Raw genomic sequence first — 24,657 nt, forward strand, 5'->3', positions numbered from 1 at the left:
ATTGCCTTTTATCTTCTTTGGGCTTCCACGTCTTTACCAACTTCTGCACTGAGACATGAGTCAGATCATTATGCCATGGTTACAAAGATTAATATTAAATAAATACTATGATGGTATCAGGTACAGTACATGTGTAATAAAATAACTGCTAATGTTTTATGAAAATACTCTTTTGTGAATTTATTTTTTTAGAAATGTCACAGTAGCTTTTTGACAAACAGGTAATGCTTTCTGTGGATGACTATTGTTTCCCCTTTATTCTTTAGAATGATTTGAACTTGATTACAATAAGTTCTTGTAAAGGAGCATACATTGCTTCCCCTTCTTCTTTCTTGTTTGTTAGTATATGTCTCAACCTCCAAAAGTCATAATGAGCATCATTCTATTCCTTTCCATGACCATATATGGGACATTGCTGGCTAGGCTTTGTCTATGCCTATACTGGCATCCCTGGGAAAAAGCTCTTGTTTTCATTTATTTAGAAATGCAGCGTATATTACATTAGAATTCAATACGTAGGTACATCAGGATTGTCAAACCCAGAACCAAAGGACAGTCACAGAATCCCCCCTCCTCACATAAGCAAGGAGAGCTAGCATATCAACCTTGTCTGCAACTCCTTAATGAAATTTGTATAGCCAGGTCTCGTCTAAATGCATATACTTCCCCCAGATGAAACAGAAGAGTTGCCTCATTTCTTTTGTTTATTTATTTTCATTCATGCTGAAAGATCATGAAATTGATGTCTTCAGTTTTTGTTTTTCAAACAATTTTTTTTGGGTCTCTTCTGGAAAAGTTAAATGTGAAGTACTTTTATTTCTTCCGTTGCGAACATTCTGAAATGTGCATATTCTTCATTCTGTGGAAAGCTCTCTCTTCCTCTCTGGCATTTTATTGTGTTTAAATATATGTAGAAAAAATTGCTTTCTACAAATATTTGTCTACCAAAATAACACAATTTAGCTCGCCGCTCTTTTGTTACTTGTTCAAAGTTTTGTATCTGCAAATAGACATCCCTTCTGACTCTTGGCCATTTGAGCAGCTTCACAAATTTAGGGAAGAGTTAAAAAATCGCTCAAGAGTGCTTAAGCGACTTGGACACATTGATTCTGATGGTGTGGTGCAACTGAAAGGCCGGGCTGCATGTCTCATTGACACAGGAGATGAACTTCTTGTGACAGAATTGATGTTCAATGGTAAGTTTGTCTGTGTGAATGTAGGCCTTGCAAATCTTTTATGACAGGTGATTTCTGTAGTCTAATTTCTCATTATTGATATTAGTGAAACAATGAGTGAGTTTTATGCAGGCACATTCAATGAGCTGGATCATCATCAATTAGCAGCACTTGCAAGCTGTTTCATTCCATGTGATAAATCATCTGAACAAGTACATTTGACTAATGAGCTTGTGAAGCCATTGCGTCAACTTCAGGATAGTGCACGATGGATTGCACAGGTTATTCTTTCTACGACGTTGTCAAAGCTCCTCACTATTTGAGAAATTCCAAATTCAAGGCTTCTGTCTGTATTGCATTTTGAAATATTTTTGTGAATGATGTTTTGTAATTGCAGGTGCAACGTGAGTGCAAGTTAGAAGTTGATATAGAGCAGTATGTTGAGTCAACAACCCGTCCACATTTGATGGATGTAATCTACCATTGGTCCAAGGTTTGTAATTCCTGAGTTTATACTTATCTGAGGGATTTGTTTCTTTTGGGTGCCTTACAGTAGTGAAAGTAAAAAACAAGTCTAAATTGCCTACATAATATTTTTTCTTCTCATGTTTCTAAATGGTGAGGGATAAGTCTGGTGTTTGGATTTTTTTAATGAGTACTCTGATAAAGAGATTGAAACTTCCACTTGTGAATGATAAAGTGATAAAGTGAGTTTAGTTGTGTCTCTTGTGTGCAATTTATTGTCTGTGGAGTTGGACTTTTGCAAGATTCCATATAAAGTGAGTCTAAAGATAGAGAGTGATTTGAAGAACATTCCGGAGAATTGACTATCTGGCATGATCAGAGCTTGTCATGGTTCCACTTCTTAAGTTTGTTGACTTTGTTTTGTTTCAGTTTTAGATTTATTTGTATGTTTTACTCTTTTCCACTATGTCCTTCATGCTTCCTATGCAGACAAAGGCACACATCTTAAGTTTGATAGGAATCATGGCCAAAATCAAGGAGGGAAAGAGCTGAGTTGCACTAGAAAATCCATGAGGTTCATCCAATTTGTATGTTACATGTAGAGGATAGTAATATTATCGCAGACACAGGATGTGGTGGTCCTGTGGACAAGGGAGGACATGTGTGTCATTTGTGCATTGTGCAGGGATCGATTGTATGTGATAGGTTGGAAGTGCACTGATCCTTAGGTTGATGAGAGATTGACAATATATATTTATTTGAAACTCTTGAATGTCTAACACCAAAATTGTTCCTTGACGAATAAAAGGGAATATAGGGGGATCCCAGTGTGTTTGGAATGTGTTTGGGGAGTTAACATATAAATTGTGACACAAGAAAAACAGGAATAGAGGTAACAAGATTTCTTCTGAACTTTGTGATAATGTTATTGTCTATAGAAAACCCATTGATCACGATTGCTTCTAAACTAATTTAATTTAATAAAGATGATTTTATTTGGATGCAAATTTGTGTGGGCCTCTTATAATTAGTCTGTCACTGTACTTGCTGTGCATTTTTGGTTCTTGCAAATGCTATGTTTGCATTGATGTTGAACCTATGCTTATATTGAGAGAGAGAGAGAGAGAGAAGGGGGAAGGAGGAGGGGGGGAGTGAATCTGTATAAGATCCTTTTTTTTAATATAAATTTTAAACGAGCATTGGTCAATCATTCATTAACTTCAAAACATTAAATGCATGTAAACTCAGATCACAGTACACAGAGTTTAAGGTGGTAACTCTGGTGGGAGAAAACTACAAAAACTTATTTTTATAAATGTCTGTAGGCACCAACCTACTGGAAACAACAACCTCCTTAGCTAAGCACCAACTGAACAAGATATTATGTAGGCGCCAACCTATTGAAGACACTAATCTTCTTGGCTAAGTACCAATTTAGCAAGACCTATATAAGTGCCAACCTAAGGTCTTTATACACAGAATACTTCTGACACATCTACATGCTTCATAATTCATGCATTCCACATCATCATCATACTCTTAACTTCATGCCCTTGTGGCTCTCCTTGCTTTATACCCCGAGCATAGCTTCAAATAGATTCAACCTCCATGCCCTAATGAACCTCATAATATCATTCCCTAGAATATAATCCCATACTAGTGCACTTTACAACATAACAAACACAAACGGTGCACTTCATAGCATCATAGGCTTTAGTCCTTCATAGCTCACCCTTAACACTCCAAGAAAACTCCTTAGATTCCTCTTGCACACCGTTAAACCCCAAGAATACTCCCCAGTTCATCTGGTGCACCTCAGTGCTGTTTTGTGCCCTTGTACTTGATTTTCTTGATTGGATTGCCTTGAATGCGCTCATCTATCCTTTATTTATAGTGTTTTTGCATCCACTTATGGGGTTGACTTGTAAAACTAGATGAGCTGACCTATACTTTCTGGTTGGTTCGACCTGACAAAATCTTTCATATCTCCTCATTCCTGTGGAGTTAGAGGGAGTGCCATTTGCCATTGGAAAGGAATCGGAATAAGCTTTTCAATCATATATCCTATTCTTCCATTTAAGGTAGGTCTTTAGAGTAAAAAGACCTTCAAAGATAGGGTATCCAATTTGGGCATTAAGAGTACAAAAACAATATTTCCAAGAATCTCCAACTTGCAATCTTTATCTTGGACATCTGTAGTCTTTAGAGTAAAAAGACCTTCAAAGATAGGGTATCCAAATTGGGCATTAAGAGTCCAAAAACATTATGTCTAAGAATCTCCATCTTGCAATCTTTATCTTGGACATCTGTAGTCCACCTTGCCTTTGACATCAATGACAACAATATTTGCAGCTATCAAGTGGTATTAAAGCATTGTCTATGTCTTGTGAGCAGTGGTGTAAGGGTCATGCACTATGATTTTAGGACGAGAGGCAATGCAAAGTGGATTTGCAATGAATAAGTTATCGACCAAGAGATGGTAAAGATAGTGGATGAGTAAATTTCCCCTAAAAGTTCCATGAAGTGTGGAAATGTTTTGTATTGACAAAAAGATTGGATGCTATGGAGATTGCACATCAAAGAGTAGTGGCTATGAAATTGAATGATGAAAGTGACTATGGGCATATATGAGGACATCTTCATTATGGTGTGATACTCTGTAGTTGGAGAAGGGACTGAATGGCAATGTGAAACCTCAATGGTGGGTTTAGATGGCAGCGAAATTAATAGGTAAATTATTTCGTGTTGATTTTGCATTACGTTTGTTAAGACAATGACATCCTTTGGAAAATAGAGAAGATTGTTGGAGAGAATACGAGAGAATTGCATTGACCATCAACTTGTTTGAAACGAAGTATTGAGAATGTTTGAGATATAACATACAATATGTGATTAGTTTGATGATTGCATAATCAATGTCAGAGTAATTGGAATTGACATTACATCATGATACAAGAGAGAGACACAAGAGGAAGAGGAAAAACATTACTTAGAAGATGGTCAGAGGGATGAAAGGAGGATGGGGGTAGTGCAAGTGCTGAAAATCAGAATTTCAGATATTGTTATAATTCCAAAACTGGAGGTGGACATGGCAGAGGAAGGGAAATATTCATGGGTGCATGGTTCAGATATGTTGCAAAAAAATTTGATCTAAACATATGCCTTGGAAATGTCACTGATTAGAAAGACAAGCAATCAGAACTAATGTGACTTGTGGTTGAAGATAATGTGTCCGTGGTCCAACAATAACAAGGGGAGACCTCCTGTTTCTAAGAGTATTATTGAAGCTAGAGAGGTCACCTAAAGACAAAGACTTGGTAGGATATTATACTTAACCAAAAACAAGGTTTGAGGTAAATGTTTTTTATTGATTAGTAGTAAATAAAAATTTAATTTTCTGCCAAAGAAGATAAATCTGATATGTGTATCACATCTTAGTGGTTATGAAGATTCATGGCCTCAAAATGACATGAAGTATTGGTGTTAGAAAAATGCCTAGTAAATTTCTAGATTTGAGATTATAAAGATGAAGTCCTTCGTAATGTGCCTCCCATGGATCCTTCCTTGATTTGTTAGGTAGGCCTTGGCAATTTGATAGAAATGCAACACTCAATCGAAAGAGAAATACATAATTAATGAGGAAGAAAGCTTCAATGGTCGTCAGTGGAGGAGGAAAGTGATGAAGGTAACAATATCAATGTAATGTTTTGTTAAACTAAATGTTTCTTTGAAGTCTTTCCAAAAGATAGTGTAGTAAAAAAAGTGAAATTACTGGACAAGTTTAGGGATGTAATCTTCGACGATATTCCTCTTGGATTTCCATTGGTGAGGAGTATTTCTCATCAAATTGATTTATTTCCTAGACAAACTCTATTAAATGAAATGCGACAAAGAGTGACACCTAGTTAATGTGAAGAAATTCGTTGCGAAGTTCAAGAATTGATAGACAATGAACTGATTACAAAAAGCTTGAGCCCTTGCGTAGTACCTATGGTGTATGCACTAAAGAAAGGGGATAAATAAATAGTCTGTATAGATTTTAGAGCGATAAACAAGATAATATAAAAGTGTAGGTTTTATTTACCTTATATGATAATCGAATAGATTGTTGGGGTGCTGCCAGTCTTTTACACTGAGTTTTTAAAGTGGATACCCTTAGATAAGGATTCTTGAAGGTGATGATATGATGCCATCTTTCTTGACAAAAGAAGAATTGCATGAGTGGGTGGTTATGTTATTTTCAACAAATAATGTGCCTAACACTTTCATGAGATTGATGAATGAGATTTTGAGGTGCTATTTGGGAAATATTGTGGATGTGTTGGAGTAGTTATAGAAGACGTCGTTAATTAATCTTTAGAAATGTTAGTTCATGGTAGAAGAGTTGGTTTACTTGGGTTTTGTAATTTTTGAATATACTCTAAAGACGAATTTGGAGAAGGTGAAGTCAATTGTTGAGTGGCCAACTCTAAAAAGCATTTTTGAGAAAATAAGTTTGCATGGTATCATGATTTTTATCAGAAATTTAATGATATATGTTTACCATTAATAGAGAGCATGAAGAAGTGTAATTTTTCAGTTGACATCAACATTTGAACAAAATTTTGAGTTTTTGAACACAAAGGTAATAAACAAATTTAGTGTTACTAGATTTAATAAATTTTTTGTAGTTGATTGTGATGCTAGTGGTTCAATGATATGATCAGTCTTGAGTCAAGAAGGCAGACTATTGAGTTCTTTAGCGAGACAATAAATGAGGCCAAACAAAAGTATTAAGGACTAGGAGTTCTATGCTATTATAGAGGAATTTTGGTAAGTGGCAACTATTTCCTACCCAAAGAGTTTGATTTTTAGATGAATCACTAGGTGCTATAGTTATATAACAACCAAGCGAAGTTGAACTAGTGAAATATTAAGTCGGCTGTGCTTGTACAGTGATTCTTTTGTTTTGAAATATGGATCTAGTAGATGGATTGAGTAGGAGAGCAACATTGTTGTTGCCTATGTTTGTTGAGGTTGTTGAATTGGAAAGATGAAAATGTTTTATTCAACTTATGTAGATTTTGTAGCAGCTCGGATAACTCGCAAAGGGACATGGGACAAGATAAACCATATTTGGTTACTTCTTTCAGGAGGGTATCTTGTTCAAGAATCAACAATTGTGAATACCCAACAAGTTTGCTAAGATTGTTTAATCATGAATTTCATCATGGCGATTTGAGTGGTCATTTTGACATTGATAAAATTAAAGCACCAGTGGAAGAAATTCACTTTTGTTAGAGATCATAAGGGATGTGAAAAAATGGTGTTGTTGTTGGATTTGTGAGTGGGTAAAGGGTAGATGTCACGATATCGGGTTGCATATGCCATTACCTATCCTTGAAGGACCATGGGAAGACTTGAGTATTGATTTTGTTCTCAATTTGTGGAGAACACATTGAGGTAATGCTTCAATTTTGTTGTTGTGATCCTTTTTGTTAGCAACATATTTTTTTCCTTCTAAGACGATGTAATATGCGACAAATGCAACTATTTTATTCTTCAAAGAGATTTTTAGGTTGCATGGTTTGCCAAAATTGTCATGCTAGAGAGACACAATGAGTCTTTTAGGCATTTTTGGTGGATTTTCTAGAAGAATTGGGTATATAATTGTAGTATAGTAAGTTTATCACTTACAAACATAGGGGCCATTCGATTTCCTCTAGAGAGGGCCACACAATCCTATGTGAGTGTGGAGTGGTAGGAGACCACTCTCCACTCATCTCTTGTGGAACTCCAAGTCAAAGCCCACCAATGGGTGAGTTACCTCCTTAACTCAACTTGTCCTCCTAAAAAGATGCAATTTGCTTTTGTGAAACTCGTGGTCTCCTCAAGGAAATTCGATTTCTTTTTTTTTGTCACATGTTTCTTCTTGATTCTTGGTCCACATCACTTAATAACTTGGCTTCAACTCCTTGATGATTTTCCACCTCATTTCCTTATCCTTTAGTATGTGTGGATATTTATTTTCTCCAATTTATTTAATCGCTGGCTTAATTTATTGCCACATTTTCCATTAAACTCAGGAAAAATGGGTTTTGAGGGTCTAGAACTTATTTTTTACCCCTCAAAGTGTGCCATTGTAGAAAGTTGAGGGTGCGAGGTGTAATTTTGAGCACTCATATCTTAGACAACTTCTCTAGACCTGACATATTACATTATACATCCAATTTTTATTCAAATTTTTGTGCTGTGGGAAATTTAAATTTAAAGAAAATGACCCTTAGACCTATTCAAATTCCACGAAATTTTACGAGTGATCTAGTATGGTAATATACAATTCCTTTAGCCATTAGGACTCACTCAAGGCCTCGCCCTCAAGCCATACTCTGGGTTTGGGGTTAAGCTTGGAAGAAAAAACTCAATTAATTATCAAGTCCCCGTAAGGATATAATAATTAACCAAGTGAACAAAACCTCCCAGAGTAAACTCACTTGATGACAAGGTCCCAAGTTACTTAGGCCTTTTACATGACTCATCTTCATCATACTAGCATCACTTTACATCATCCCTGTAGGTCTTGTGGAATCTGAGTACAATAAAAGAAAATGAGAAGAAGTAGAGTTGAAAAACTTTGATGATATGGTGAATTTTGATGGTACATGAAGCCTCTAATACAACTTTGGGCATGGAGTCTTCAAAAAATTCTTTGGGTACACTTCAATGGTCAACATTCGGCTCCACATGGGGATTCATGCTAGATAAGAAGTGATATTATGCAAGAACCTAGAATCCGCATCCACCAACAAAAGACATATACTAGTAGCATCTGTTCAAAATATCATCATATAAAATCAAGTACAGAAATGAAGAAATGGAAATTTATTCTAAGAGCATAGATGACAATTTATTCATGAAACTACATAGCAAAAATTGACAAAGTAGAAGGTTAGAAATACGATATAGAGATGCACTGTGGCATCAAATAATCTCTTTGTAGAGCAACTTGAGCAGTTGGCCATTGACAGGTAGCTCAAGTGATTATTTGTCCAATGTGTTCAAATGGTAGGAATTTTGTCTTTTTTGATATTGTATGGTCCAAGCCACAAACTCTCAAACTTACCATAGTTACCTAGAATCTGCATCCACCAACAAAAGACATATACCAGTAGCATTTGTTTAAAATAAAATTTTATAAAATCAAGTACAGAAATGAAGAAATGGAAATTTATCCAAGAGCATAAATGAAAATTTATTCATGAAACTACTAAGCAACAATTGACAAAGTAGAAGGTTAGAAATACAATACAAAGATGCCCCATGGCATTAGATATTCTCTTTGTAGAACAAATTGAGCAGTTGGCCATTGACAGGTAGCTCAAGTAATTCTCCATACAAGGTGCTCGAATGGTAGAAATTTTGTCCTACTGCCTCTCTGATAATTTATGGTCCAAGCCACAAACTATCAAACTTACCATAGTTACCTGGATTTTCATTCTTGTGATCCCATAATGAAACCATATCACCGTTATAAAAATTTCCTTCTCCTAGATTATTTGTCAAAATTTCTTTTAACATTCAATTGATTTTATAACAATATTCAAAGGCTCTTCTCCTAGTTTCATCCAATTTTATAATTTGGTCAATTCTATTTTGCACATCATCCTTATTAGATGTAAAGCTTTGTAGAAGTTGGTAAGTTGGTAGCCTCAGGTGCACTAGAAGGGTCACATCCAAGCTATAAACTAACTCAAAGGGACTTTTTCCTGTTGAACTCTTCTTTGTAATCCTATTAGCGCACAAAGCATATTTAATTTTGCTATCCCATGCTCTTTTGATACCCCCTACTATCTTCTTAATGATGGTGATTTTTTTATTGCTAGACTCAGCTAGGCCATTACCTTGAGGATAGTAGTTTAATGAATGGACACCAAAACAAGTGATAATTTTATCTTTGAGAAATTCCATCATTACTTTGTTAGTGGCGTGTCTTGTAGGGATGGCTTCTACCCACTTATTAAAATAATCCGTAGCAGTTAAAATCCATGAGTTACCATTACTTGAATTTTCGTTAAATTTCCTTATAAAGTAAAGCCTTGAATGTTGAAAGGGAGCTTCCACGACCACATGTTGAAGAGGCAAAGAAGCTAACTTTTGCTTCCCAATGAATAGTTTACAAGCTTGGCATTGCTAGTTGTGATCTTGGCAAGGACACTAAAACGAGTGATAATTTTATCTTTGAGAAAATCCATCATTACTTTGTCAGTAGCATGTCTTGTAGGGATGGCTTCTACCCACTTATTAAAATAATCAGTAGCAGTTAGAATCCATGAGTAGCCATTACTTGAATTTTCGTTAAATTTCCCTATAAAGTAAAGCCCCGAATGTTGAAAGGGAACTTCCACGACCACACGTTGAAGAGGCAAAGAAGCTAACTTTTGCTTCCCAATGAATAGTTTACAAGCTTGGCAACCTCTAACATACTTGTGCGCACAGCAAAAATGGAAGGCCAATAATAACCAACTCTCAGGATCTTATGGGTAGTACTCTTAGCAACATAATGCCCTCCACAAAATCCTGAGTGAAACTCGGTGAGATTAACCATAATCAACCAAAAATAAGTGTATATGTGTTGAAAATGAAATTACCATGAGCTAAAGACATGTGCAAGTACATTATTATCTCATCCTCATCCTCATGAACAAAATCAGAACAAGATGCTTGTTTAGAAGAACTAGAGCATGGATTGGGAGAAGAGGTATCTTCTCTTCTAGTTGCATCACCACCAATATCAAGAGTAACAAGAGAGAGTTCTAAGTCTAGGCATTTTGCATCCACATCCCAATCTAGTAGTAGTGTGAGTATGGGAGATAAGGGCCATGTCTTAAATAACAAAATAGAGATGGGTGTATTTGGAGGAGGTTGACTTTGTTAAACTATGAAATGAAGCACTACAAGAATTAATAGAAAATGCTTTAGCCATCTTATTGTTATATGCATTGAATGTTATTGACATATATAGTACATGGATATAATTCTAAGTTGCATAAAATGTGGAAATGTCTATAAGTTCCAAAATTGGAATGGTTGGAAACATGACAATACCCCCACCCAAACACCAAAAATGGGGCACGTTATGGGAAACACAATATATAAGAATGACACATTATCTTGCAACAAAGGAAAGAATGATAAACAAATGATATTTTCGAGGGAAAACCTTTTCTATATTAATTTCCCATATGATGCAAAATCCAAAATTAGCCTTTATAGATGAGTTTATACATCCAAAATCGACCTGTATAAATAAGTCTATATGTGTTGAAAATGAAATTAACCATGAGCTAAAGACATGTGCAAGTACATATTTATCTCATCCCCATCCTCATCAACACAATCAGAACAAGACGCTTGTTTAGAAGAACTAGAGCATGGATTGGGAGAAGAGGTATCTCCTCGTCTAGTTGCATCACACCAATATCAAGATTCAAGAGTAACAAGAGAGAGTTCCAAGTCTAGGCATTTTGCATCCACATCCCAATCTTTATGAGGCTCACATGTATATTTGTCATCCCTAATGAGAACACAAGTTAGGTTTGAGTGCACAAATACAATATCTTTAGCTTTTTGTGATCCCAACATCTTGTGTTTCACAAAAATGATGTTCTTAAGTTATATAAGGTTTCCACACCCTTCATGGGAGCTTTGACAAGCTTGTAAATTGAGAAAAATCTGATGGAAACATGGCATATTTTTGTCAAAATGTCTTGGAAATGTTGTTGGACATATTGTATGGCATTTCCCACATGGGAATTGCCATACAATATGGCTGATGGTGTTTTCAAATTGTTTCGTATGACTCTTCGTGCTTTTTGGTGTTTCTGAAATTGGCATGTGGCCATTCTAGTTATTTGTTGCAACTTAAATGTAATTACGTTGTGCACTAATGGGTGCCAACACAATCGCAACTAATCTGTGGATAGTGATGATACCTCATCAAGGATAAGGATGACAACTCATAAAGAGGTGAACTGGGACTTTCTGATTGTGTAGAGACTCGTAGGTTAACAATCTTTGCCCCAATCATAAATCCAGATAATTATATTTGCAAGGTAGAATGAACTAATGCATAAATTGAGATCATCTTTATCTTCAATATGAAAATTATTAACCAATCTTTGACAAAGATGTGTTTGGGAAAACACCAAATTTGGATGTTGAGAATTAGGAAAATCCCACTGTTTGAACATGTGAGCTCCAATACTTATAACATGTCCACCATTGTGAACTTCAATATATTAGGATAGTGAATTAGTAATGAATAAGCTTTAAGTTTGATCATTTCCTAAAAGTGCTTGATAACCCAATCAAATGTCACAAAACACTAATAGGTTCAATGACCATCTAGATGAACAAAACGTGTCATCATACCAACCATAAATTTATGAAAAGTGAAGGAATCTTTGCACATCTTTTGTTGTTGCTGTTGTCAAAATTTGTTTTGACTATCATAATTAATATTCCCCAATTTTAAGCAAAAAGGTAGTAGTATGTCAAAGCAATCCAATCTTGAGCTTTGGAGTCTCCTTTTCTTCACTAACTACTCTTTTATCACTATATTTAGTCATTTTGGTTGACTAACCATTTTCACTAGATGCCATGTATTTGGTGGTTTTGGTTGACCACTAATCATTTTGACATACCCTTTTCATTTCATTTGTGTACTCGTTTGAGGTGTAAGGAAGTACCATTTCATAGCCATAAACATGATTTAGAATGGAGCTTAGTGATGCCCAAAGTTATCATTCAAATATATGTTCACCGTTCAAATATATGTTTATCAATGTCTGAACTTGATGGTAAGACTTATGCAAGTCTTGGATTTTAAATGGCAGCACCAATAGTTGATCCAATCAGAATGACGTATTTGTTTTTCAACTTTCTTCTTTTGACATTTTCTTGAATGATGATTTATCTTCCCACGCTGAGGACCTGTGTGTGGGTAGATTGTCATGACTTCAATTCAAGCCCTTTGATGGGTGAGTAACTTAACGTACATATTCTTTCTTTTTCCTTACCTTTCTTTTGTTTCCAGGGAATGCAAGAGAAATTGCTTGCCTCTATTTGGATATTGGAGTAAGGTATTTCTTTTAATTGCAGACATAGCTTGCTTGGAATGTTCTGCATTATAAGTAAAGGCGAATATTCAAAGGATGGAGATCAAAACGCCATGTCTCCAAATAGCCAACTTGATGGCAATGCTGGCACTTAAGAATCGTCATTGTGTTTATCATCAATTGCTTGAATATCTTTTTGAACTTGTAAAATTTGCCCCTTCAATTTTTTCTCAGGAAATTCAACCCTCACAAATTGAATAAGTTTGTAGTAGGGAGTATGATGAACATTGATGTCTTTTTCATATCAGAGGCCATTATGATTCTTATTAAATTGCACTTCCCAAGGTCTTACAATGATTTTGGAAAGATGAATGTTTTCTTTTGTAATTTTAAAATAGTTGATGTTCACATTCGCTTGTACTAGCATCGCTTGAGCTTTGAAATTTTTGCTTGTGACTCACCTTCTGTTAGACATTGGATAAACCAACGCTCCTCGTGACATGGACTAACCGCCTCTTGTGGATCCTTATCTTTGGCGATGTGATCGTTGACTAACACCTGCGGATTTTGGTCTAACAACAATCGTGATTCCCAACAAGTGGTATCAGAGCATAGGTCACGAGTTCGATATGTAAACATTTCTCATTTCCCACCCCGGTTTTTAGTTTCACCTTATTTCTCCAAAATAGTTAAATGCCCATTCCCATATCCATACATTCAACAACTGGAAAATAAATTTTGCTGAAAACACAAATTCTGGAAATTTTACAGAATGCTGGAAAATGCAGAAATATAAAAATCAGCACATATAAACAGCCATTCAACACATTTAAACACAATGATTTTTGGTCAAGGTGACCTTGGAAAAACCCCCTACAACTCTTGGGGAAAACCAGTTCGAGAGCTCCTTATTTTTGAGAAAATGCTTTTTATAGTGAGAAATATTCAGCAAAAAATCAGCAAGCAAATTTTACAATTTATCTCGTTTTTCGTGCCTCACAGCCAACTGGAAAAACTTGCCAACAACAAAAGAGAACAACAATAAATGTTGTATGGCCTCCTAGAAAAACGTGCAAGCTACCATTAAATACGCTGTAGGGATTTCCTCGATTTGCATGCAGAAAAAACCAGCAAAACAACTGTACGGATTTGCTTTGATTTGCATGCCAAGGTACATCCACTTGCTGTACGGATTTTTGCTCCTCGATTTTTGTGCACTTGCTGTACGGATTTCTAGATTTGCGTGCCCAATATATGCCTTTCATTGTGTGCTAACCCAGCTGTACAGATTTGCTAAAATGCTGCCTTGGAATGTGTGCCAAGCTACTGCCTCCTTCTCCTCCCTGTACAGAAATCTTTCTTGCTCTCTTGCTCTCCTTCTCTCAATCTGCTCATGAAAGAATGAATGACTTTTTCCTCCTTTCCCTCCTTTAATCTAACCCTAAGTGACTTTTGGGGAATCCCTAAATCTAATGGCTGAAATAGATTGGGATCTAGGGCTGAGATTAAATGCTCATTTAAATCTCACTTTCTATTTTTTAATTCACCCCACTTTAATAAAGCCCCACTTAGTCATTTATTTCCAAAGTCACTTTTCCTTTCTAATTTTACATTGACTTTATTAAAGTCACTTTAAAATTAGACTTTAGTAACTTTATCACTTAAAGTCACCTTTAAATTAGATTTGACTTTATAAAAATTATAAAGTCACTTTAGGAGAAAAATTAAATTTTTTTGGACACTTTTCCCTAAGCCAAAGATCAAAGCCTTAGGGAACCTCCTGTCCTCCGGTACCAAATTTCAACACTCCCTCTTATCGAGGAAGGTGTTCCTCACCACACCCATCTTGTCTCTGAAGTAGTCATGCTTGCCTCGTGGTAAGGCTTTGGTAATAATATCTGCAACTTGCTCATCAGTGGGAATATACTCAAGCTTCACAGTGCCCTTTGGAACACAGTCTCTGATGAAATGATATTTGATCCGGATATGCTTTGACCTGTCATGAAATACTGGATTCTCCGTGAGTTTAATGCAACTCTGATTATCACAGTAAATCACTGAAGGTCTCAACGCCTGACCAAATAAGCCAAACAACATCTTGCGAAGCCAGATGGCCTCACAACTACCTAGACTGGCTGCCATATACTCTGCTTCCGCTGAACTCAATGCTACTGACTGTTGCTTCCAGCTGAACCATGACACTACTGCCGAACCCAACCCAAAACAACATCCTGAAGTGCTCTTCCTATTAGAAGCACAACCTGCCCAATCAGAATCAGTATAACCTGCCAATCTCACTCCATCCCCCTGCTTGTAGTCCAGACCATAATCCACTGTCCCCTGTAAGTATCGCAAAATGTGTTTTGCAACCATCCAATGAACCTTCCTAGGCTCACACATAAACTGATTCATCGTGTTGATTGCAAAACAAATATTTGGTCTAGTGTTGACCAAATACATCAAGGAACCAATTAGCTGCCTGTACAATGTGGGATCCACCAACTCGGAATCCGAAGCATGAACCTTCTTCTAGTTGGTAATCATCAGTGTTGACATGGGTTTACAATCCTCCATGTGGAATCTGCCAAGGATGTCCACAATATACTTCCCCTGCCCCAGGAAGAAATGCCCCTCCTCTTGCCACACCTCCAAACCCAAAAAGTAATGCATCAAGCCGATGTCCTTCATCTCAAACTCCGCCGCAAGATCTCTCTTGCAGTGCATTATGAGTCTCTCTGCACCTGTAATGACCAAGTCATCCACATACATCACCAGAATGAGAGGCTCTTCACCTATCACAATAAAGTAAAGGTTCGGATTTGCCTCACTCTTTGTGAAACCCATCCCCTGCAAGTATGTATCTATCCTGGAGTACCAAGCTCTGGGAGCTTGCTTCAGGCCATAAAGGGCCTTCTTCAGTCTGCACACATGGAACTCCTTCCCATGCACCTCAAAGCCCTGTGGCTGCTCAATGTACACCTCCTCCTGTATGAAGCCATTGAGAAATGCAGCCTTCACATCCATCTGGTGGATCTTCCAACCCATCTTTGCTGCTATCAATATAATGGAGCGGATCGAAGTATATCGAGCCACGGGAGCGAAGGTCTCCTCATAATCAACTCCCTCTACCTGGGAGAACCTTCTAGCCACAAACCTCGCTTTGAATTTCTCAATGCTGCCATTTGCAGCATGCTTTACCTTGTAAAGCCATCTGGTAGTAACCACAGATTTGCCCTCAGGCCTCGGCACCACCTCCCAAACATCATTCTTCATGATAGAAGAATACTCCTCCTGCATGGCGTCTCTCCAGACCTGCTGGCTAGCTGCCTCCTCATAGCTAGAAGGCTCAGAGTCAAGGATGCTGGTAGCCATTGCCATATAGCTACAAAACTTCTCAGGTGGTCTACTCTCTCTGACCGGCCTCTTAGGCTCAGCAACAGATGTGGCATCTCTCAAGGTGTCCTGAAGCCATTTGGGCTTCCTCTTCCCTAAGTGCACTTCTCCCATAGGAGAATGAAACTCCTCCTCCCCATCATCATCAGGAGCCTGAACTCCTGACTGTCTGTCTGCTGTCCTCCTGCCTGCACCTGAACCCGTAGAAGCTGAGGTACCGTGTGAATTGTCCATCAGTGGACTCCCTAGTGAACTGCTCTGTGAACTGCTCTGCATGCTGCCCGGAGCACCACTCCTCTGGCTTAGCGAGCCACTGCTCACTGACGGACCTGACATCCTCATAGATGTACCTCCGGATCCACCTGATCCTTGCCCACTGGATCCCTGCAACTGACTCAACTGCTGTTGAGGGTCTGGTTGATCCAGATACTCTAACTCCCGTGATCTCCTAAAGGCCCTGTCCTCCTTGAACTTCACATCTTGCCTGACAACAACTTTCCTCAGTGCAGGAATGTAAATCCAAAAGGCCTTTGAGGTCTCACTGTAGCTCACAAAGATACCCTTCTTTGCGGTGGGCTCTAGTTCGGTCCTCTTCTCCTTGGGTATGTAGGAGTATGTGATGCACCCAAAGATACGAAGATGACCAATATCAGGCTTCTTCGAAAAAAAAGCCTCCTCCGGAGTCATGTGCCCCAAGGCACGATGCAGACTCCTGTTATGCAAATAAACAACTGTGTTGCAGGCCTCTGCCCACAAGAACAATGGCAACCCCTGATCATGTAACATGGCTTTGGCAGCCCCTACGATGGATCTGTTCTTTCTCTCCGCAACCCCATTCTGCTGGGGGTTGTAAGGAACAGTGAACTCCCTCCTAATGCCTGCCTCTGCACAATAGTCAACAAACTCTCCAAGAGTGTACTCTCCTCCATTGTCCGACCTTAGGGACTTGATCTTCCGACCTGTCTGTGTCTCCACAAGAGCTCTAAACTCCTGAGACCGCTTGAAGACCTCACTCTTGGTCTTCAAGAAATAAATCTAGGTCCTCCTGGAGTGATCATTAATGAATAAAACATAGTACTCATATCCACTCAAGGAAACATGAGACATCCGACCGCTCACATTGGACTGAATCAAATCAAGTATCCCAGTCGCTCTGCTGTCACTACTGGGAAAAGGGGATTTGGCAAACTTGCCCATCGCACAACCTCTGCAAGTATCAAAGTGATTAGTACTGAAATCTGGCACACCTGTAGTGATCTTCCGCAAGGTCTCCAAGGCTCCATGATACATATACCCGATCTTACGGTGCCAAATCTCACACAGCTCAGAACTGCTAGCTCTGCTGTCGGTACTACTGCTCAATGCCAAAAGGGGCTGGAATGCAAACTTGTACACCTTTGCATGGCGTACACCTATCAATCTAGCTGAATCAGCTGGAGTGCCCCCTGGGATACATCAACACCTGTCCTCCCCTGAACAATACCTCATATTCTTTGTCCTCCAAAGCTGAGACGGATATGAGGTTCTTCCTCATCCTTGGCACATAAAGAACATCTGTCACCTTCAAGGGAGGTTTGGACTCCCTCTGAAATGTTAGAGTCCCCACCCCGACTGCTCTAACAACTCTGTCATCACTGAGTACTATCTCTATATCAGTGCCACTCTCTGAAAGCTCTGAGAAGTACTCACGGACTCTTGTCATGTGACATGAAGCCCCACTATCCACATACCAGATACCCGAAGATGCTCCGCTAATCAAGGGAAAAACATGTTCTCTCTGAACCTATGTGGCAGGTGATCCTGCACTAGAGGACTTACACGCAGTGAACACAAACTCCCGGTCAAAACGATCTGCAAAGTCCTCAACCTCTGCTGAAGCTGCCATGCTCTGGTTCTTCCCCTTTTTCTTCTTCTTCTCCGGACACACAACTGCATAGTGTCTCATCTTTTGACAATTCCAACACTTCACCTTGGGATAGTCCTTCTGTGGGTTATCCTGTTTACCTTTACCTTTGTCTTTGCCCCCACCATTGCTTGTGGAAGCCTGCTTCTTCCCTTTCCCTTTCTTGCCTCCTGCCACCAGTGCTACATCCTCATTTTGCTCAACTGGCTTGGCTGCCCCAAGCTGACCTTTCCTCATCTCTGTCTGAATGCAATCATCCCAAAACCTCTCCCATGTGGGAAGGGTCTCACGTGCACAAACCCCATCAGCAAAGTTCATCCATGAATGGGGGAGGCCATTCACTGCAATCCGCACCAACTCAGTGGGTGGAATGACCTCTCCAACCGCTGCCAACTCATCTCTCACATTAGTAATCTTTGTGAGATATCCAGTTGCACTATCATTACCCATCTTAATGGTCTTCAGCTTCTCCTTCAGGACCATTTTCCGGTTCTCATTGGTACTCTGGTAGAGATTGGAAAATGCTGTCCACATCTCATGGGCATTTCTCTTTCCTCTCACATGAGGAATGCAATGGTCTTTGAATTCATCTAGAATCAGTCTCTTACCCTTGTTGTTCTTTTTATTATACTCAACCAACTGAGTAGCATCAGTAGGCACAACAACAGGGTTCTGTGTGGTATGCACCATGATGTCCCAGACTTCTGCCTCCTCAAAGATACTCTGCATTCTCTCCTTCCAAATGCTGTAATTGCTATGCCCATCCAACCTATCCTCCACCCTCAAGTCCAATGACATCCTGCTGTCCTAAAACTGAAAAATAGCAGTGCTGTAGTAACGATAAAACTGTTGTTTGTGAAAAATCAGTTTGCTGGAATTTTCTGAGTGAAAATTTAGCATGCTGTAATTTTCCTCCTTGCTGTCCCAAACTGCACTTCAGCACTCAAGCTCTGATACCATGTAAACATTTTTCATTTCCGACCTCGGTTTTCAGTTTCACCTAATTTCTCCAAAATAGTTAAATGCCCATTCCCATATCCATGCATTGAACAATTGGAAATTTTTTTTGCTCAAAACACAAATTCTGGAAATTTTACAGAATGCTGGAAAATGCAGAAATATAAAAATCAGCACATATAAACAACCATTCAAGACATTTAAACACAATGATTTAAAATCAGTTCGAGAGCTCCTTCTTATTTATGAAAAAATGCTTTTTACAGTGAGAAATATTCAGCAAAAAATCAGCAAGCAAATTTTACAATTTATCTCGTTTTCCGTGCCTCACAGCCAACTGGAAAAACTTGCCAACAGCAAAACAGAACAACAATAAATGCTGTACGACCTCCTAGAAAAGCGTGCAAGCTGCCATTAAATACGCTATACGGATTTCCTCGATTTGCGTGTAGAAAAAACCAGCAAAACAGTTGTACGGATTTGCCTCGATTTGCATGCCATGGTACAACCACTTGCTGTACAAATTTCTCCTCCTCAATTTCTATGCACTTGCTTTACGGATTTCTAGATTTGCGTGCCCAATATCTGCCTTTCACTGTGTGCTAACTCAGCGGTACGGATTTGCTAAAACGCTGCCTTGGAATGTGTGCCAAGCTGCTGCCTCCTCCTCCTCCCTGTCCAGAAATCTCCCTTGCTCTCTTGCTCTCCTCTCAATCTGCTCATGAAAGAATGAATGACCTTTTCCTCCTTTCCCTCCTTTAATCTAACCCTAAGTGACTTTTGGGGAATCCCTAAATCCAATGGCTGAAATAGATTGAAATCTAGGGTTGAGATTAAATGCTTATTTAAATCCCACCTTCTATTTTTTAATTCACCCCACTTTAATAAAGACCCACTTAGTCATTTATTTCCAAAGTCACTTTTCCTTTCTAATTTTACATTGACTTTATTAAAGTCACTTTAAAATTAGACTTTAGTAACTTTATCAGGTAAAGTCACTTTTAAATTAGATTTTTATAAAGTCACTTTAGGAGAAAAATTAAATTCTTTTGGACACTTTTCCCTAGGCCAAAGATCAAAGCCTTAGGGAACCACCTGTCCTCCGGTACCAAATTTCAACATGATACACACCCGAATCGTGTTGGGGGGATATTGTTGGACATTGGATAAACCAACGCTCCCCGTGTGTTTCGTGCCATGGACTAACTGCCTCTCGTGGATCCTTATCTCAGGCGATGCGATCATTGACTAACACCTGCGTGTTTTGGTCTATTGGCAATCATGATTCCCAACACCTTCAACAAAATTTGTCTTCCTCAATTCATTGCCAATCATATCATTTGTTGCTTCTATATCAATTGCTTTCATTAGGTCATTTGTGTTACAAGTGACATCGACCATTTACATCTTGTCGTTTGTGTCAAAAGTTGCTTTATCCCTGTTCTCAATTTGCGTTATTTGCATTTCTTGCTCCTTTTCAAATAATTTCAGTTGAAGTGTTTCGATCAATTTGCTTATGAAGATCAAGAACCTAATTATTCAAATCATAGTCCTATAGTTCTTTAATTTCCTTGGTTGAAATCTTGCAAATGCTTTTGTCCTTTACCCATTTTAGATTTCCAATTGTTGTATTGGCTCATGTGTGTTTTTGTGATGTTCACTGCTAACAATCTAAGGGTGTACAATACTTATCAAAAACATACACTAGTGTTATTTTTTCCAATGATATGAATATGATGAAAATAAGCACCACATTTAATTTCAAGATTTTTTAGAACCAACCTAGATCCATCTTAACTCGGATCTATAAAGTGTCGAGAGGGATCAAATCTCAAGATGCGCAAACCTCTTTTTATAGTGCAAAGTTTGAGGAAAGGTTTGCACCTCGAGAGAATTGATCGCTCTTGACGTTTGATAGATCCAGAGTGAAGATGGATCTAGGCTGGTTTAATATTTCTATATTAAAAATAATTTTGTTATATATATATATATATATTCTATTAATGTGTAATGATATAAATATGTTTAATATAGTTTGATTTAATTTAATGATTAAAAATATATGTAATTATATGCAGGTGCAAAACTGTAAATATCACAGAGTGTAAATTGTGCAAAATTCAAAATTTGTGATTTTAAAAGAACATTATGCACCCGTTTAAATAGTCTACATTGAAGAGGAATACCATGGCAAAAATCATGGGTTGTCAAAACACAGAGTCTGCTAATGTTTACCTGACATGACAACATCTCTTTTATATTGGGCTAGAGAGTGTGTCTTGGCATAATGATTTGACTATGGCGAAAATGAACAACTCATTCAATTTTAGAAAGGTCCTTGTAACAAATTTACAATTGATTTTTGATAAACACTCCACCTTACGAAGTCTAAGAAGATCGATGCAATTTTCCTCAATTCAATGATTCAAACTTGTGGACCCAAAAAAGACACTCAAATTGAAGCATATATATCAATTGAAGCAACTTTTACATGGACTGTTTTGTTGAGAAATCAATAGTGCTACAATTAGGGTGATTTCTCTTAGACCTGATAATTGATTGTGATGTGTTTTTACTATTTTCTTGATTATTAGCTCCTCCTTTTATTATTATGTTATTCTTATCATCAAACAACTACCAAAAAGATGAAGATCATTAGTACACAATGAGACAAGAGGTAGGCTATAAGCCAGGGCCAAAACCTTTTCTCTTGAGAGGAAAACCCACAAATCTCTTTTCTTCTTATAGATTCTTCAAATGACGAATTCCAAGACCTCTAGACCAAGACGAATACCCTTCCAAGACCAATCGAGGCCTTGTTGACAATGTGTTCCTTCTATTCAAGTGAAACCAATTCAAATCTCTTCTAGCTGCACAACTTCAATCCCCAGTGACAGAACTTCGACCTCTACTGTAGGTCTGAAATTTTCGTACCTTGCAACAGTTGCCGCTTCCACACTTGTGAGAGAAATTAGGGATACCAAGGCTTCCTTGCTCCTGCGCTTGCACTGCTTCCTCTTCTAGGGCTAGTAGGTGACCTAATAGACCTTTCTTCCTCCATTTTCGACCTTCTTTCTGCAACTTGTAAACTTCGGCCTTTTAGCTACAAAACCCTAGGGTTACCTTCGCACATGTGAGAGAGATAGATAAACAACCCAAAAATTTTGACTTCCTTCTTTCTTCTTCCTTCGCTTGCTTTCTTCTTCATCTTCTTTGCTTAGTATATGAGTGGATGAGTGAGTGAGTCCATAGGAGGTCGAATGTCCTCTTGTAAATAGGCTTCCATGGAGGACGACATGCCTTAATGACATTGACTACTTCGCTGCCAGGTCGACTTGGTCTTATGGGGGTATTTTTGACACTTTGACTCAAAAAGAATTCTTTTGACATGATACAAAATTCCTAAAGGGGTCTTACATATTTGACAATGACTCTTTGACTTCTTGACCAATAACAAAAACCTAGAAGCACTCAATGGGTGCTTTGACCTAAAATAAAATGACCTTGAGCATGAAACCCATGCTACAAAAATACTAATACTAATAATAATTTTTCTTTTTCATTTTACAATATACAAGAATCAAGAGTACATATGAAGACTAAACCTAATTACACTTTTCAACACATTAATTGTGATGACCTTTGAATACGTTTTGATAATGCTCCATCAAGTGTAGAGGAGCAAGCAACTTTTAGCCCTTTTGTTATGTGATTTGTATGATCTAAGAGTTTTAACTTGTTACCCCATGTGTGGTGTTAAGTGACACATCACAATTGTAATTAAATTGTAAAAAACTAGACATAAATGAAGCATCCAAGGATTCATGTAATCATGTTCAAACATATAATGATCCTTGGACCTTCTTTTCTTATTTTGCGATAGGTCTTGGACATATCCACCATAAATGATCTGGATTGAATCTTATATTGTTGTCATTCATCTCGATGCTTTCAGGATCCAAAAAGTGGAGGAAGCAACTCATAGGAGCATTTTTACCGGTGTGACCCAATTTGGAAAATTAGGGCCTTAAGAACTATTGGGAGCATTTGTGTAGGAATTTACAGGGTAAGTTCCTCAGAAAAAATACCAAAAGGACACCGCTCACAACCAGATCACAGATCAATACACCAGTATTTTTGACGTGGTTAAAACCCTCAAAGTGCAAGGAGGGAAACAGTCCACGACCTGTCCCAACGTGGGTACTACAGGCAATTTATTAATCAAAGAATGAAAATTTACATAAGCTTCTCTCATGCACGTATTACTCGAACAATGACCCTCCATGCGCTTTAAATAGAACTCATGGACCAATCGGGTGTCAATCCACGGATCAAGTGTCGGTAATACCGAGGTGAGAGTGAACCGTCGGATCACTACATGTCGTGACCGTCGGATTATAAGTTACAAAATGTACAACGGTAAAGAAACACACTTTACCTAACTCTATACTAGACCAAGTTGAACTTAACTATATCCTATGTGTCGGAAAATTCTAACATCCCCCCTTAAGAACAACTTGGGATAGGATTGAAGGATTTACAAATATGACACAATAGGAGAAGGAAGGAGGCACTAGAGCCTATCCCCCCTTAGTGACAACTTCCTGAACTCCAAGCACTTATATATCGAAGTTTAGTGAACTTCGCCTCTGTGAGAGCCTTTGTGAAGATGTCTGCAACCTGATCATCTGTTGGACAATATTGCACTTCAAGAACATGGTCATGAATGAGCTTTCTGATGAAGTGCATGTGTAGTTCAATGTGTTTGCTGCGCTGATGCTGGACTGGATCTTTGCATAGCTGAATGGCACTTTGATTATCACACCAAAGTGTGGTTGGATGCTGCTGCTCAAAGCCAAACTCTGATAGGATCTGACGAAGCCACAAGGCTTCCTTACTAGCGTCCACGGCACCACGATACTCTGCTTCTGCTGACGAAAGAGAAATGGCAGCCTGTTTCTTACAAGCCCATGTAATAGGTCCTGAACCAAGAGTGAAGACATAACCGGCAGTAGACTTCCGATCATCAGGGTCACCAGCCCAATCAGAATCAGTGAAACCAACTAACAGAGGAGCGGCTTTGGCACTGTAATGAATCCCAAACTGTACTGTACCTCGAACATAACGAAGTATTCTTTTAGCTGCTTTCCAATGACTTTCACGGGGGTTTTGCATAAAACGAGCAACAAGGCCAACAACAAAGGAAAGATCAGGACGAGTATGGGTTAAATACAAGAGTTTTCCGACAAGTTGACGGTATAAGGTAGCATCAACTTCAGGAGAAGTACAAGAGACTGAAAGTTTGACTCCAGACTGAAAGGGAGAAGGGGCTGGCTTACAGTCTTCCATGTGAAAATGACGAAGAATATCACAAGCATACTTGGACTGGGAAAGGAAAATACCCTCCTGGGATTGCAAGACTTGAAGACCGAGAAAATAGTGTAAGTGTCCTAAGTCTGTCATTTCAAATTTCTTTTTAAGGCTGGACTTCACATGGTTTATAAGGTTGGGATCACTACCAGTAAGAATAAGATCATCAACATAAAGAACAAGGATGATAAGAGAGTTGCCCTTTTTCTTGGTGTAGACAGTATTGTCAGAATGACACCTAGAAAAGCCAGATTCTAAAAGAAAACTATCCATTTTGGCATACCAAGCCCGAGGAGCT

The 24,657-nt window shown here is 38.3% G+C and overlaps 1 protein-coding gene across 2 annotated transcripts in view; it reads left to right on the top strand.

The window, feature by feature from the left end:
* The window catches only part of HEN2 (RNA helicase, ATP-dependent, SK12/DOB1 protein), a 211,615-nt gene that overhangs the window by 137,798 nt on the left and 49,160 nt on the right, over positions 1 to 24,657 (top strand). For both annotated transcript variants that reach the window (XR_016258077.1, XM_089419971.1), the window contains exons 12-14: positions 1,043 to 1,196; positions 1,308 to 1,456; positions 1,573 to 1,668. Coding sequence is in view for 1 of the 2 variants with exons in the window: in XM_089419971.1 (XP_089276097.1) it covers positions 1,043 to 1,196; positions 1,308 to 1,456; positions 1,573 to 1,668 (399 nt within the window). In the remaining variant the exon portion in view is untranslated. The remainder of the gene's footprint in view (positions 1 to 1,042; positions 1,197 to 1,307; positions 1,457 to 1,572; positions 1,669 to 24,657) is intronic.

The sequence above is a fragment of the Pinus tabuliformis genome, chromosome 4_1, assembly GCF_031772625.1.
Source record: "Pinus tabuliformis cultivar Carrire ecotype Pingquan chromosome 4_1, CPIR1, whole genome shotgun sequence".
Lineage (NCBI taxonomy): Eukaryota > Viridiplantae > Streptophyta > Pinopsida > Pinales > Pinaceae > Pinus > Pinus tabuliformis.